General features: G+C 42.0%; 1 protein-coding gene across 2 annotated transcripts; it reads left to right on the forward strand.

Annotated features, from left to right (window-relative positions):
* Positions 1-2,708: 2,708 nt before the first annotated feature.
* LOC131229109 (GDSL esterase/lipase At4g26790-like) lies at positions 2,709-11,513 on the forward strand. 2 transcript variants are annotated; one of them, XM_058224983.1, is made up of 3 exons: positions 2,709-3,131; positions 3,445-3,929; positions 11,185-11,513. In XM_058224983.1, exons 1-3 carry the CDS (start codon positions 2,751-2,753, stop codon positions 11,246-11,248), a joined length of 930 nt encoding a protein of 309 aa, XP_058080966.1. In that variant the 5' UTR covers positions 2,709-2,750; the 3' UTR covers positions 11,249-11,513. The 2 variants fall into 2 exon arrangements, with proteins under 2 accessions (XP_058080966.1, XP_058080965.1); XM_058224982.1 differs by having other exon boundaries at positions 2,711-3,131; positions 3,445-3,934.
* Positions 11,514-16,861: the final 5,348 nt, after the last annotated feature.

The following is a 16,861-nucleotide window of genomic DNA, read 5'->3' on the forward strand; positions in this document are numbered from 1 at the left end:
TCAAGTGGACCATATAACAGAAACAGTATTGAATGAATGTATACCATTAAAAACCTTTTGGGGGCCATAAAAGTTTTCGGTCAAGTTGATATTTGTTTTTTCCCTTCATTTGGGTCTTTATGACATAATCAACAGATTGGATTTCAAATAAACAGTACAGTGAGTGTTAGGAGGATTTTAATGATGGATATCCAATCACTATTGTTTTCCTGTTGTGTGATCCACCTCGGATATATACCCTTCTTATTTTCGGGATCAAGCGCTAAAATAATCTTTAAAAATGTAGGAAACACATACATCATGGTGGGGCCCACAGAGTACGATGGCTGGTGGCAGAGGAAGTAGCCAACCCGTTCCCGTGCCAAAATGATAGTAAGCGGGCCCCACTTATGCCACCACATCCTGAAAAAGTGAGCCCCACTTATGACACCAAGTAGTGCCCACCTACAGCCTCACATCATCTGACCAAAAGATCAGAGACTAATAGTTAGTCGGCCCCACTTATGCCATCACATAAACCAAAGTGGGCCCATCAACAGATCAACCTTGAAGGGATTTAAAAAAAGAAAAGAAAAGAAAAACTTCCCCTGCTGATCCTAGCTGCATTGGGACAATCAGAGAATCCAATCCATCGATCTAGACTGTTCATTAGGTCCAACAGGCTACATGTAAATACCATTCCAATCCGATAAATCTTAACCATTAGATTAATGGCCTTTAATGTGGACGGCTAAGATTATTTGCACAAAATTAGGGGCCATTATGAACTGCTTTCCATCCAAACGGGCGCAAGGTATTAGATGGGATTAAGTATGATAGAATTGCATTTGTCCTATGTAATTCTCGTGTAATTCTCATTAGGAGAGGCTAGGAAAGGTTGGGATTATGTGTGCGATGGAATTAGGGCTGTTCATGAGTCAAGCTAGCTCAAAAAGCTTGCTCGAATCGGCTCAAGTCAGCTCAGATTGACTCGGCTTGAATGGCCGATTCGAGCCGAGTCAAGCTAATTATTTGAAGCTCGAGTTGAGTTCAAGCCAAGTTCGACCAGGGGGCATTTCAACTCAACTCGACTCAAAGCTTGAACTCGAGCTCGACTCGGCTAAATTAATAAATATATTAAATATTATATTATATTTTATATATTTATATTTATATATATATATATATATATATATATATATATATATATTATATTAATGTATGTTTTAAGTTTAAACTTAAAACTTAAAAATAAAAAAATAAAAAATAAATCCTAGAGTCTCTACTCAACCGCATGCACCCCTTCCCTTTTCCTTTCTTCTCTTTCTCTGCCCACTGCCAGCCGCACGCTCGCCCCGACCACCACCACCAGTTTTCATTTCAGCTCCACAATAGTATGGTTTCAATATCTTGAGATCTACTTCTTAGGCGAGAAACCCAAGAAATTCGAGATGGGTTCTTCTCAGATTTGTTAGAGCTTCAAGAAAATCCAATGATCTAATTGGCTAGAGCTCTTTACTTGGATTTCTAATCTGTGTTCTGCTTTGTTTCTTTTCTATTACTTAGATTTCTGCTAGTGGAAGAAGATTAAGAACAGATCGATTCTTATAGGTTTCCTCATCTGATTCGGAGCTTTGTTTGGTTTTTTCATCGGGTTTTGTTTTGATTCTCTTAAGATTTTTGAATTTTTCATCAATAGAGGAGAATCAGAAACAAAATCCATTACTCTCTCACCCAACAAGCTCGAGCTCAAGTCGAGGTAAACTCGACTTAACTCGAACCACTAGCTCGACTCGACAGCTTTGGTAAACAAGCCAAAACTTCAATGTTGAGCTCGAGGCCAAGCTCGAGCTCTAGCTCGAACTCGAGTACATCATGGACAAGCCAAGCCAAGCTTGGCCCACCTCGACTCGACTCGGCTCGATGCCCACCTCTAGATGGAATTGCATTCTGTCCCATCAGAATTTTTCGTATATTTTGAAATCATCTATACATGTGGGCTCATTAATGCATGTATTTATTCATGCTGTCCATCCATCTGCACCGTTTATACATGATATTCTGATTATATATGCGTACAAGTGAACGGCATCTAACATCAGTTGTGAATTTGGTCCGCTAATTCGTTAATTACAATTCCAGTGCACCGAACGTTACCTTGCTTAATATGATGTTTTACCATTGCAAAATTTTTGATGGGTACAATACTATTGTATTTCCAGAGATGCAACTATTGTGCAATATTGATGTTAATACCATTTAATACCATTCAATTCCACGAACCAAACACGTGTCCGGTTGTCCCATCCATCAATCGGACGGCAAATGAAAAGGAAAAAAATGGCCAAAACAACGATGGATTGGAACATCAGATCAATGTGATTTTTGCATGGTAGACCATGAAACATATTCTCAATTTATTGGACGGTTCAGATCAACCGATCCGATATACAACTAAGAGCACTACACATCACGATATTTTCCCATTCAACCCTCCGTCCCAACGCTTAAAAACTCACGATAAATTGAAAATTTTCAAAAATAATAAAAGCTCCGCTTAAAAACTCGCGATAAATTGGAAACTTTTAAAAATAATAAAGGGCGAGTATCTGTTAGTTGTTAGTCGTTACTACAATGAACATTCCTAACCCTCAGATATTGACAATCAACCCCCTGAATTCTTCATTTATCTTCCCCCACCTTCCATCTCTCCACTCCTATTTATTGAACCGCTTCCCAGCACAACACAAACCAACATTTCTCTCGACGTCATGGCACATTCCAACACCTTCCTATTCCTCCTTTTCCTCCAAATCCCACTTTCCTGCATCGGGATTCGTGACGGGCCTCCCACCAAGGTCCCGGCGGTCATCGTCTTCGGCGATTCATCGGTCGATGCCGGCAACAACAACCATATCACGACCATCCTCAAGAGCAATTTCGAGCCATATGGGCGCGATTTTTGGGACGCGCGTCCCACCGGGAGGTTTTCCAACGGTCGGATCGCCCCCGATTTCATATCGGAGGCGTTCGGAATCAAGCCGGCGGTGCCGGCCTACCTGGATCCTACTTACAGTATCAAGGACTTCGTCGACGGCGTGTGCTTCGCATCGGCGGGGACCGGCTACGACAATGCTACATCTAATGTCCTGGTGAGTCACGAAATCGAAATTCGTTAATGTAGAGATGCGTTTGGATGCTCAAATCGTGATAAATCAACCAAACGCGGGGCAATCCAGATTGCGATTACTATTATTTTGAATTTGAATCAATTGCAATTGAATTTAAATACGAAATCCAAATGCACTCAGATAAACTAATCGCCAGCTTGGATTTGCATGGAATGTCAGTAGAATCGAATCGCAATTACTATTACTATTGAAACATGAATTGGAAAAATCACGATTCAATCCAATCTTGTATCCAAACGGGTTCCAAACTAACTTCAAAATCCAATTTGTGCAGAATGTGATACCTCTCTGGCAGGAATTGGTGCATTTCAAGGAATACCAAACGAAGTTGAGAAGCTATGTTGGAGATCAAGAGGCCACTTATATATTGACTGAGGCTCTCTATCTGATTAGTGTAGGAACCAATGATTTCCTAGAAAATTACTACACTGTTCCTGGCCGTCGATCACAATTCACGATCAACGGCTACCAGGACTTCTTGGTGGGGATCGCAGAGTCGTTCGTGAAGGCGATCTATGATCTGGGCGGTCGAAAGATATCATTGGGTGGGATCCCACCAATGGGGTGCTTGCCATTGGAGAGGACCATGAATTTCATGCACGGTAGTGATTGCAGGGAAGATTATAATGTGGTGGCCAGAGATTTCAATGGGAAATTACAGGCGTTGGTGGCTAGGCTGAATCAAGAGCTCTTGGGAATTCGATTGGTGTATTCAGACATTTATGATACACTGCTGGAACTCGTTCAGATGCCATACTTGTACGGTACGTTCAAAGTCAGTTTTTAAGTCCACACGCGCTCATATGGCACACGTGTGATACATTCGAGATTGATTCCTTTCAGGTGGTCCACATGAAAGTCAGGGATATTGACCGTTTGTTTCAAAGAAGTAGACAGTGGCCCACCTGATGGATGGCTCGGATCTATCAGATGTTTGCTCTATTTGCAGATAATGGTTGCGTGTATACGCAAATACGCATGGGCTTTTATGTTTTTATTTTTGTTTAGAGCAAAAGTAGGTAATCCACAGGACCACCGGAAAATGTACGCACGACGGTACTGGTCGTTGCTTGAAAAGCTCTATGGACTTCACCATGATTTTTCTGTTTTATCCATGCCGTCCATCCATTTTTCAATCTTTTGTTAGGATTTGAACTCAAAAATGAGGAAGATTTAAATCTCTGGTGGACCACACCACAGGAAACAGTATTGATTGAATCACCAATGTTTCTTGTGATGTGGGTCCACCTGAGATCTAAATCTACCTCATTTTTTGTTCATGCCCCGAAATGAACCGGAAAAAAGCATGGACGGCGTGGATAAAAAACATACATCATGGTGGGGCCAGAGAACTTTTCTAGCACCAGGGATCACTACCAATCCGAGTCAAATACAGATGTTGCTATTGGATGGTTCAACCGTCCCCACAAAATAGGCCACTAAATAGACGGTTGAAACTAAAGAGATCAGCGGTCCACATGAACACGTAAAAGTTCATTAATCTGACGGTTGGGACCTTCTAATGGTTGCATTTTTTGCAAGTCGGCAATGACTGATGGGTCCCACCTAGTGAATATTCGGGACCAATAACGCTGCAGACTACAATTTGGAGTAGTCCAGCGGAACTAATCTGATATTCTCTAGTACACCTGAGCGTGCCATTAGGGTCGAGCCACCGACGTAAGGTGCACCCGATTGCGTGGTTTCCATTTCTCTTGCATTCATTTCCACTAGACAGGTAAGAAGCCAAGTACACTTTTCTATCGGTGCGCTTTAGTTACCATAACTCCATTGTCACATCCAACTTTTTGATAGAAACCACCTTTCGTTCAACTTTTGGTAATACAGAGTACGGCAGATTTTATTCAATGCATCCATGCATCGTACTAACACCGAATGCAATAAAGAAGGGAAGTATTACGATACTCTGGCAGTCTGACGGCTGAAAAATCAACCTCTTAGAAATTATACACGTGGCGTGTATTTACTCATAATAAACAGTTAAAATTGCGCGACCCACCACCTACGGATGCTCATTATCTACTCGCATCGTCAGTGGCGAATCTCTCACCAAGTTCTGTGGGTCCCACCATGATGTAATGTGTTACATCTACACCGTTCATCCATTCGGAGGAATCTTTTCAAGGCTACAGCCAAAGAATGAAACAGATCCAAAGGTCAAGTGGACCCCACCAGAAAAAATAAGTGGGGATTAAACCCCTGCCATTAAATATTTCTTGGGGGGCTACGGAGGTTTTCGATCAATCTAATATTTGTGTTTTCACGGTGGGCCCACTATTTCTTTGGTAGGGTCCACATAAGCTTTGAATCTGGCTCATTTTTTGGCTCATGCCCTAAAATGATCTCTCCAAATGAATGAATGGTGCGGATACAATACATACATATGTATATGTAGGGTCCACGTAACTTAGTGACGCCACTTCATTATAGCCAAACCCGCTACTCAAATCCACATGTGAATGACTTTTCATTTCAGCCGCCTATTAAATGTCCTCGAATCTTCCGTGTAGAGATTTTGATTGGAGATTAATTTTTGTTGGTGATCCATCCATCTTAGGGCCCACGAATTTAATGGATTAATTTGGGTTAGCTGTTTGCCTATCATGATAAAATTCAACGGTCAAAAAGAAAATGACTCTCTGTCTAAATTTTTCTTCCACATATGAAATGAACCAGACAAATAATAAAATTGAAAATTTTATATTACCAAAGCGATGAATGGAGTGGATTCTTCATACGATTACTTATTTCGCACGTGTACCGCGAATGATGTGTCCAATCTTATCTCCCGTGAAGCGGCGCATCATTTTATAAGGTATAACTGTCGCCTCCCTAGTTATCCAGTCTCCGATAGTCCGATGCTAGTTTTTCACCATTTTAGAGAAAGAAAAGGACTCTTCGTCAATACACATGTCATGGTTGTGCGGAAATCTAGATGTCAAAATTGCGGACCCAACCGTAGATAATACTAACCGTACAATTTTTCTCTTCGAATTCGGACGGTTCATTATTTTACTTCTTTTATTTCATTTAATTAGGTGATCAGGATATTGCTTGATTACTGTTTATCTTAGATATATGCTCAATTCTCAATCCAAGGTGGGACCCAGCTTTTGGATTGTACGGATGAGTTGTAGTGAGTGACACGTGTAACACAATGATGGTACGGACAAACGTAGGGTAATCCCCAAGGCCCAAGGGAGTCAGCTTTTTCAGTCTGTTATAAATCCGGAAGCGGATTGGCTGGTGTAGTACGTGTCGTGCGAAGACGAGCGTTGCAGTTCGTCGAGCTCCGAGTTGTTTACGTTTCAAATTAGACCAAAGTTACATGGCCCGCAAAATGATGTATTTATTATATCTACACCGTTCATCCAGTCTGTGATATCATTATAGAGCATGATTCAAAAAAAAGATTCATATCCAAAGTTTAAGTGGACCACGCCAGAAATAGCTGTGGGACAATGATTCTCACCGTTAAAACATTCGTAGGGCCCTCGTAGCTTTTATTTTCTATCCAATCTGTTCATAAGATCACACAGTCGTGGACGAAGAGGAAAAACAAATATTATATTGATCCAAAACTTCTGTGAGCACCAAAATGGTTTCAATGGTAAACATTCAATCCTCCACAGCTTTTTGCAGTGTGGTCCACTTGATCTATGGATCTTTCTTATTTTTCAGTTCAAACCTTAGGACGAGATCTCCAAATAAAAGGACGGTTGGGATATAAGACATACCTCGTAATGGGACCCACAAAACTTGGTGACGTCAACACACCAGCCATGGTGTGCGGTACATCAGCCAATCCGCTTCCTATATATCCATAGTCCGCAGGTTCAAGCTTTCGACTGCGTTCCCTTCACTTCTTTTATCAGGTCTTGTCAGTTCACAGATAACAAGAACCTGCATTCCAAGAACCATCAGATTTTTTCTTTTAACGCTGCCACGTCTCAGGCGGAAGCGGATTGGCTGGTGTACCTCACACCAGCTATATAGCTTAGCTATATAGCTGAGCTACTGTAGGTACGTGTCGTGCAAAGACGACCACTGACGATCCTCGAGCTTCGAGTTGTACGAACCGTTCAAAAGATATTAAAGTTACATGGGCTCTACAGTGATGTATTTATTATATCTACACCGTTAATCTATTTTTAGAGATCATTTTAGAAAATTACTCAAAAAATGAATCTTATCCAACGATCATCTGGACCACACCATGAATAGCAGCGGAGATAATGATCTTCACCGTTAAACAATTTTTAGGGCCCATCATAACGTTTATTTTACATCCAATCTTTTCATAAGGTCAAAAATATCTGAATGAAGAGAGAAAATAATTTTCATATCGATCCAAAACTTCCGTGACCCCAAAAAGGGTTTCAACGGTAGATATTCAATTCCCCACTGGTTTTTGCAGTGTGGTCCACTTGATAGTTCGATCTCTCTTATTTTTCGTCTCGAGCCTTAAGGCGAGCTCGCAAAATGGATGGACGGTTTGGATATAACACGTGCCTCATGATCAGACCCACATAACATGCTGACGTCAGTACAGCAGTTATATAGCCGGTGTGAGGTACACAGTACACTAGCCAATCCGCTTCCGTCTCAGGAAGACTTGACCGTAACCGGTGGTCATTTTCACAAAGTTACCCGAGACGTTGAAAATATCGCGATAATATCTAAACTATTATCGCTATATTTCAAAATGTTTTTTTTTTCTTTTTCGATAATATCCAAATCTCCCGAGAAATTTCCGAGAACAAGATTTTTCTCTATGCTCGGCATCTCATCTAGAGCACTGCCCATCTACACGCAGGAATGCGTGCCACATGATACACGTGAGAGACACCTGAGCTTTCCATCTGGTTGGAAATAATTCATAGATATGCTGCCTCAGAAATTAATCAGTTTCACTCCTCAGGTGGGCCGCAATACACGAAGTAAACTGATAAGTATTTGGAACCGTCGATTTATTTTTTATGATATACCGCACCCAATCTGTGATTAGCCTGATTTTTTGGTCTGAACATCTAGACAATCTATCACAGCTGATGGAAAGGTCAGATCTCCCACACGTATTCATATGTACACGCGTGTAGAACTAGCGATGCTCATGTTTTGGTGGACACATCACACTCGACTGCACTGCCTCACACGTGTAAAAAAATCGTATTTGTACGAGATCGGATCAGCTTGTCTGTCAATCTCCATTTTACAGACTCCATGCATCTAAGTTCAGGTAAATATGATTATCATGTGGACCACATCTGAGCACTAAATTGGAACCGTTGATCAGTTATCTTATTTTATGGGATATTATATTCCATCAGCTGCTTCACATGTGTGTCTCGTTCCCACGTGTCATGCCATTAGGACTTTTGTCCGCGCTTTTGAACGCGGATTCCGTGAGGCAGGGGAAAGAGAAATACCGACTTCGGTGAAGCCGTGAACGTGGCGACCACCTTTATTTATGTATGTGGTGTACATCCACACCGTCCATCTGGTTTTCCAGCTCATTTTAGGACACGAGACGAAAAATTGAAGCAGACCCAAATCTCAAAGCGACCACATCACAGGAAAGAGTGGCATCCACCGTTGAAAACTTCCTAGGGCCCATCGTAATGTTTATTTGACATCCAATCTCTGGATTAGGTCACACAGACATGGATGAAAGGAAATTGCAAATATCAGCTTGATCCAGAACTTTTGTGGCCCACAAGAAGCTTTTAATGGTGGCCGTTCAATTAGTATGGTCCACCTGAGATTTGGATCGGAATTTTTTTGGGCCAATGGTTAAAATAAACTGAAAAAAACGGATGGACGGCGTGGATATACAACACGTACATAAAGGTGGTCGCGTCCCATTGGTTTATTCTTTTGTTAGACTGCTCTGTTTGTCCTGCACCATATAAAAAAATGGTGGCGACCCTTCAAATATGCACATGACATGGTTTTAGGGCAATCGAGACTGTTCAAATTTCTGACCCAGCCGTGGATGGACGACAACGGAAAACCTGCACTGACAAGATACTACCAGCCATCTGATTTTTCCACCGATTTTGGACCGGTCACTATTAATGTTTAACCGTCCGATTGATAGCCAATTAATTGGATGGTTAGATTTTCTTGACCAGTGATGCCCCATCCACAATTTGGACGTTCTGGATAGCTGTACATCGACACCACATTTGAAGAGGATGAATTACCACCATTTTAAAACAGTACAAAACTAACATAGGAGTCTATTCCGTTTCTTCCAGGTTTCTTTGCCTACAAAAGTGCCACGTGGCACAAAAGTAGCCGTGGGAATAGGTTAGGACATCCATACTTTGTTGGCCCGGGCTTTGGATGGCCAGATTTTAACCTGCTGAAAACTCATCATGGGCCCGTATCTTTGGTAACTAGGCCTTCAATTTTCGGCCCAAAACCGCCCATTAAGCTATAGAATCTGCCCGTTCCAGGATGGGGCCCACATACATCACCGTGGGCTACACATATATTTAACAGCACCTTCAATTTTAGCGTTAGGCATCAAATCAACCCTAATTAGAGAATGAAATAATTACTATCCATTTGCAATGCATTTATAAAGGATTTATAAAATCGGGTGGTGGACACCGTTAATTAAATGAAAAATGACTTTTTTGAAAAAAAAAAAAAGGCGTTTTCGACATGAGCTAACTGCCACCGTCAAAACAAACTAAAAAAGAAAAGAGTAAATGGTGTGGGCCCACCAAGGTGGAGCTATGCCGTTTATGGGGGGTGTGGCCCACTCCAGCAACCCGTTTATTAAATGAAAAATGACTTCTTCTTCTTTTTTTCTTTCTTTTTTAAGAAGTTAGATTCTTCAAGTTTGTATTGGCATATAAGCTACCGCCACCATCAAAATAGATTAAGGAAAATAAAGGGGGAGTAATGATCTTAGTGTGGATGGGGCCCACCACATCACAAAATATGAGTATTTGGACAGAGGCTGGATCTTTCATTCTGGAAAGTCGAAACAAACTAGAGTAATTATCTGATCATGGTGGGTGGGCCCCACCAAGAATTTAGTGATGGCCCACATCACAAAACGAAGGAGGCTGCCTGACTGGGGTTTATTAAATCATCCATTTAATAAGAATTTCCCCAGGATGATGAAAGATCCAACCATAGTCACAGCCTCACATTTTGTAATGGTGGGGCCCACCCAAGTCTATCATCCCTGACCCGGGTCTAGCCTAGACTAATCTGGACCAAGTCCGACCCGGTCACAGGTACCAAGTCAGGTCGAGTCGGCACCGAGTCAGGTCAGGTGCAACAGGTAACCACAGGCTGAAATCACATACTATATATATATATATATATATATATATATATATATATAGTGTGTGTGTGTGTGTGTGTGTGTGTGTGTGTGTGAGAGAGGTACTATGCGCGTGGCCTCACGAGTCCATCCCATGAGGTCGAGCTATGTGGGCCCCACCGTGATGCGTTTCGAACATCTAACCCATCAGTCAGATGCACCATTCCATCGTGGGCCTAGGTCTCTAAAATCAACAGGTACGCGTCAGCAGACCTATAACATTAATTGATCAACGATCTTCCCGTTCTGTTGCTCAATGATAGATGCTGATAACGTTCCCAAATGACAAAAAACGACTCTTATAATAGAACTTTCTGTTGATTTTTTAAACGATTTTCTTCTTATTGGAAATATATATTGCTTTGAGTTTGGATTGGACAAAGTCTACTCGGTTCAGATCGAGTTGGGTCTAAACAAGTCGGATGAGTCAAGTCTGCCGAATCGAATCGTCCAGCTCTACTCAAAGTAAGAATTGAAACTGTGGGGGTGACTCAGTTCTACGAGTCACGACTCGATTCAGAACCGAACGAGTCGACTCACCGAGTGATGAAACCTCACTGTAAATTACATCTCATTTCTCTGTACCAAAATAATAATCAGTAGAAATCTTCCATTTTGAGTAACCATGATTGAAATGTCAACGGCCAGGATTCGAGAATGCAGCGGTCGGATGCTGCGCGACAGGGATGTTCGAGATGGGCTACTTGTGTGATAAGTGGAACCCGTTCACCTGTACAGATGCGAGCAAATACGTATTTTGGGATTCCTTCCATGGGACAGAAAAGATGAATAAAATCGTGGCTGATCATATCATGGCCACCAGCTTAGCCCAGTTTGTATGAAGATTATTGTATTGTAGTGTATTTTATACGTATACCATACTATATACAAGTACGGTCGCATGAGCATGTACTAAATATGATAGAGGGATGATTCATTCTCCACCGTTAATAAACCCGTACTATTTATTTTTGGAATTTTGGGACCGGATTGATCGTCGGTACCATTTCGACATGTCATTGATGAATGTGGTGTAGATGGACTAGATCCAAACCATCCATTACATGGGTCAAATGATATTGGGTTTTAATTTTTAATTTAAGCTGTCGAATCGGATCGGTTCCCACCGAGTCCGAGTTGACTCAAACGAGTCATATGGACTCGTTCAAGTCTTAAAACCTCTATCATACCCCAATTCACACTGTTTGGACGGCGTGGATTGGGTACTACCCCCACCAGGACCTAGCTAGAGACCGATGGTCACGTATATGTTTTATCCACGCCGTTCATCTATTTTCGCAGATCATTTTAGGGCATGAGTTCAAAAGGGAGGCAGATCTAAGACTCAAGTGGATCACACCACTAGGATTGAATTCATACTGTTGAAAACTTCCTGGCCCCACCGTGATGTTTATTTGCCATCGAACCTGTTTATAAGGTCACATAGAGCTTTTGTATGAAGGAAAAAAATAAATATCAGCTTGATCCTAAACTTCTGTGGTCCCCAAGAAGTATTCAAAGGTGGGCTTTCAATCCCTGCTGCTTCCTGTGGTGTGGCCCACCTGAGCCATCAATCTGGTTACTTTTTGAGCTCATGCCATAAATGATCTGAGAAAAATGGATGGACGGAGTGGATGAAAAATATACATCACGGTGGGCCCCGTGGAGACCCTGACAGGACCATCCGTCTCTAGCTAGGATGTTTGTAGTCATCTAATCAATGACCAGGGAAATTGATGATCCAGATTGATTTATGCTAGAAAAAGATCCCACGTTGAGATGGCCCTTCCAATGCATGGGTCCCACTTTTGATTGCTCACAAAAGTCACTTCGATAGGATGATCCTAGCCATCCAATCAATGGTCAGGGAAAAGATGATTCATGGTGATTACAGTAGGAAAGGTAGTCGGGCCCACCTTTGATTGCCCGTCCATCTCCAAAAATGTGATATCCTAACAATCCTGTAATCAATTGGAAAATGGATGGTTCATATTGATTACAGTAAAAACTGTCCTATAATTAATAACGTCAGTCCATTACGTGGGACCCACCTTTGATTGTCCTTTACACATGCGGAACCTCTAGCATTAGCCAGTCTCCGTTTTACTTATCCATCTGTAGTCATCGCATCTCAGCCATTCAATTTGGAGGGTCCAGATCAATGAACGCGTAACCTCTAGCTTTAGATCTACCTCATGTTTGGGCTCATGCCCTAAAATAAGCTGGAAAAACGGATGGACGGTGTGGATAAAACACATACATGGTGGTGGACCCTACAGTGCATGCCACCAGGGAATCCGCTTCACTCTGACAGGGACGCGGCTTCAGTGGATCCCTGACTGTGGGGTCCACCGTGATTTATGTGATTTACATCCACGCCGTCCATCCATTTTGGCAGCTCATTTTAGGGCATTATCCCAAAAATAAAGCATATCCAAATCTCAGGTGGACCACACAATAGGAAACAGTGCTGATTCACCGTTACAAACTTATTGTGGCCCTCATGGAGGTCTTTTTTATCTTATCAACAGTATGGATGGCAAATAAACATTCAGGTTAGTCCCCAAGAAGTTTTTAATGGTGGGTATTCAATCAGCAATGTTACCTGTGGTGTGGTCCACCTGAGATTTGGATCTGCTTTATTTTCGGGATTATGCCCTAAAATGAACTGTTAAAACGGGTGTGGACGGTGTGGATGTAAAGCACATACATCACGATGGGTCCCACAGCGATCCACCGAAGGCGCGTCCCTCAGACAGACCTATATTTAGAACGAGCAGAGATGACAGGGTATGGTACTACCATAACTTCACATTGATGGGTAATATATCTTCGTAACCGTCCATCTACTTGTCCCTACCGTAGATAACAAATGGTTCAAAACACACATGGATTGGATGATTGATGGCCCTCAAACCGATAGTACAAAATCAAAATAGTTAACGGTCAAATATTTGAAATTGAAGAAAACCAATGAATAGGATTATCTAATGGGTCTGATTTTAGAAAAAGGAGATTAAAATTTTTTTTTTTTTTTTTTTTTTAAAAGGCCATCTATGATAAGGTCCACTAGATGGACGGACCGATCGATGTATCAACTCACGAAAGTGTATTTTCGAGAGATGGGTGTAGCATACTCCAGTGCTTCCAGCCGTACCGTATCATCTTCGCCCCTAACCAACGGACGCGGATTGTGTCCTATCCCCGCCTGTCTCCAGCTGGGAACGGGCAGGAGCTTTGAGTGGCCAACGTCATGTATCGATATTATCCACACCGTCCATCCATTTTTTCGTATCATTTTAGGGTAAAATCCTAAAAATGAGGCAGATCCAATTCTCAAATGGACCACACCACAGGAAGAGCGGTGATAATGATTCTCACCGTTGAAACTTTTCTAGGGCCCACCGTGATGTTTATTTCCCATCCAACCTATTAATAAAGTTACATAAACCTGGATGAAGAGAAAACACAAATATCAGCTCCATCCAAAACTTCTGGGGCCCCCAAGAATTTTTCAACGGTAAGAGTTTAATCCCCATTGTGTAGTCCACTTGAGCGTTAGATCTGCCTCATTTTTGGGCATATACCATAAAATAATACAAAAAAATGGATGGACGGTGTGGATAAGACCCATACATCACGGTGGCCACTTAAAGCTCCTGCCCATTCCCAGCTGGAGACAGGCTGGGTAGGACACAAACTGCGTCCCTAACTAACCTAACCAACAAAGACCTTGTATGGGCTTATGTCCCACAAATTAAGGCCCACCTCACAATACTAATCAAACAACAAGGCCCAAAACTCCATATAAATCCCATCCACACATACACGACTCCATAATCAATCTGTAGCATAATCACGAGGCCCACGTCGATCCAATGGCTATAAATCACGTACGTTTAGCCTGCATCGCTGGACTTTTCGTGTGCATGTTCTTCATGGAAGCGAACGCTACCGGTGGGCCCGGTGAAGATAGAACCATCAACTATAGGGAGATTGTCCGAAACAGGGACCGCCTCTGCGCCGAAGATAAATCATTGTGTAAGGAACATGTGGTCCACCCGAGACCTTGCACCGAGAAGAACAGATGCGACAAGAACCTCGGCGCAGACGATGAGCCAAGCACACTGGTCCAAGGCCGCAAGACTTTGGAAGGGGAAGAGCAGTTCAAGGCGTTCGAGACGGGACACTTCCCACGCATCGTTATGGGACACTAGGCCCACCTTTATAAGATGGCCCACTTAAGATAGGAGCTTGAAACTAATAAGAATGCCTAATTTGGGTACTGTTTGGACATCATCTATCATTATATTAATTACATGAAATTAGTATTTTAATGTGTATGTGTGTGCGTGCGCGTGCCCCATTCTTTTGGACCTGAACGGCGGACATTCGATTCATACATCAGGTGGGCCCAGAAGTGTAGATGGGTGGGCTCCAAAATAAGACTGGGTTAATTCATCAGGCAGGCCATACTGCCGGAAAGCAATGGATGGTTTTAAAACAAGTGTCAACCGTCCACATTCGACCGATTGATGGGTGGGCCACCTATTCATCGACCAAGGCCCAAATGATAGAAATTCAAAATTGTGCAGCCAGACAGGTGCGGGCCCAGAACATGGGAACATTTCCATGCCTGAAAATTGCCACTACCAAATCTGCGTGGTGTGGCCCACTGCCAGCCTGATCCACGGCTTAGATGTCACACAGGGGCAGGTGGGTGGTTTTACTTCGTTACAAGTGGGGCCCACGGTGGATGGACATGCCTCAAAAATCTCTTTGATAGGAGAATTCGAAATATTCAATTCCTGTCCGGAAAATAAACAATAAGTGTAGCAATGGTACATGTTCTACTGAGAAGGCCAAGGCCCAAGATTAGTGGCTAGGATCCTATAACCAGGAGATTTTGGAGCATGATGTATTTTTGGTGTGACCCAACAGACCAACGGTCTGGATCAATTGGAACATGGCCATACTGAGGATTTTAAGGCTATCCAACTTGGAGTTATTATAGCCGTACACGCAAGACTGATTTTTTTTTTTTCCCGATTTGTACTAGTGGGGCCCATGATTAAGTGATCCACACCATTGGCCTGATGCAACCTCCCAAAGATGGATCATGACCCAATACTCCTCGACTGGAAGAGCCCATGCAGCAAATCTGTTTAGTTGTCCATTTGTGGCCCAGATATAGAAAGGGTGCAATTCTATTATCAATGATATTTTGAGCATGGTCCATCCATGCCCAATCACATCAGATCAACGGTGCAGATCACTGGTACAAGCTGCAGAATCTTTTGAGATCAAATAATTCCTAATGTATGGGTTCGACTGGGAGCTTGTAAACGGTGGTAAATGAGAAATGGAATTGGGAGTAAATGGCTTGGTTGTGTTTGGATGGTGAGTAAATGAATTGAATTTGAAAGGAAGAGGATTGCATCCTACTTCAATAGAAGATAAGGGGTCCACCTCGATGTATGGGTTTTAACTCCATTCATCTATCTTGCCGGATTATTTTTTAGTATAAACCCAAAAATGAGGTAAATTCAAGCCTAAAGTGGACCACACGGTGGGGATTGAAGGGCCACTAATAAAAACTTTTGGGGAGCCATAGAAGTTTTGGATCAAGTTGATATTTGTGTTTTCCCTTCACACATGGATCAAGCTGATATTTGTGTTTTCCCTTCACTCAAGGCCTATATCACCTTATGAACAGGTTGGATGGATAAACATCACAGCGGCCACTAGGAAGGTTTTAATCGGTGCTGGCTTGTTGTTTCGTCGACTTGAGCCTCGAATCTGCCTCATTTTTTGAATTATATAATAAAATGATCTGGAAAATTAGATGATGGAGCGGATAAAACCCATACATCTCAGTGAGCCCCACATGGCCCTTATCTAGACAGATTATTGTGGGGTATGATGAAATCCGCATCTTATTTGAAATCTAAATATTTTGTTTAGATGGAGCATATGGGAGGCGTTGAAATGCATTAAAAAATTTCAATATATATATATATATATATGATATCTCAAATCAGCTTTAATATCCCTAATTAGCATCGTATGTAATATTTAATAGAAAAGCCCATTGAAATATACAGTCTTGTCAAAATTGAGAAAATATCAAGCATCAGGTGGGCCACAAGTGTAAAGATTACAAATAAGCAACTTGTCAAAATAATTTAACCATCCATTTAGATGGCCACCTTTGGATGGTTTGGACCATTCTTTTGGTGTGATTTTAATGATGTAGCCAATAATTGAATTGTTTTGAAGTATCATCAACATGCCACTTATACGGTGGATATGTGCATAGCGGCAT

This window comes from Magnolia sinica, chromosome 16 (assembly GCF_029962835.1).
Source record: "Magnolia sinica isolate HGM2019 chromosome 16, MsV1, whole genome shotgun sequence".
In the NCBI taxonomy this organism is placed as follows: Eukaryota; Viridiplantae; Streptophyta; class Magnoliopsida; order Magnoliales; family Magnoliaceae; genus Magnolia; species Magnolia sinica.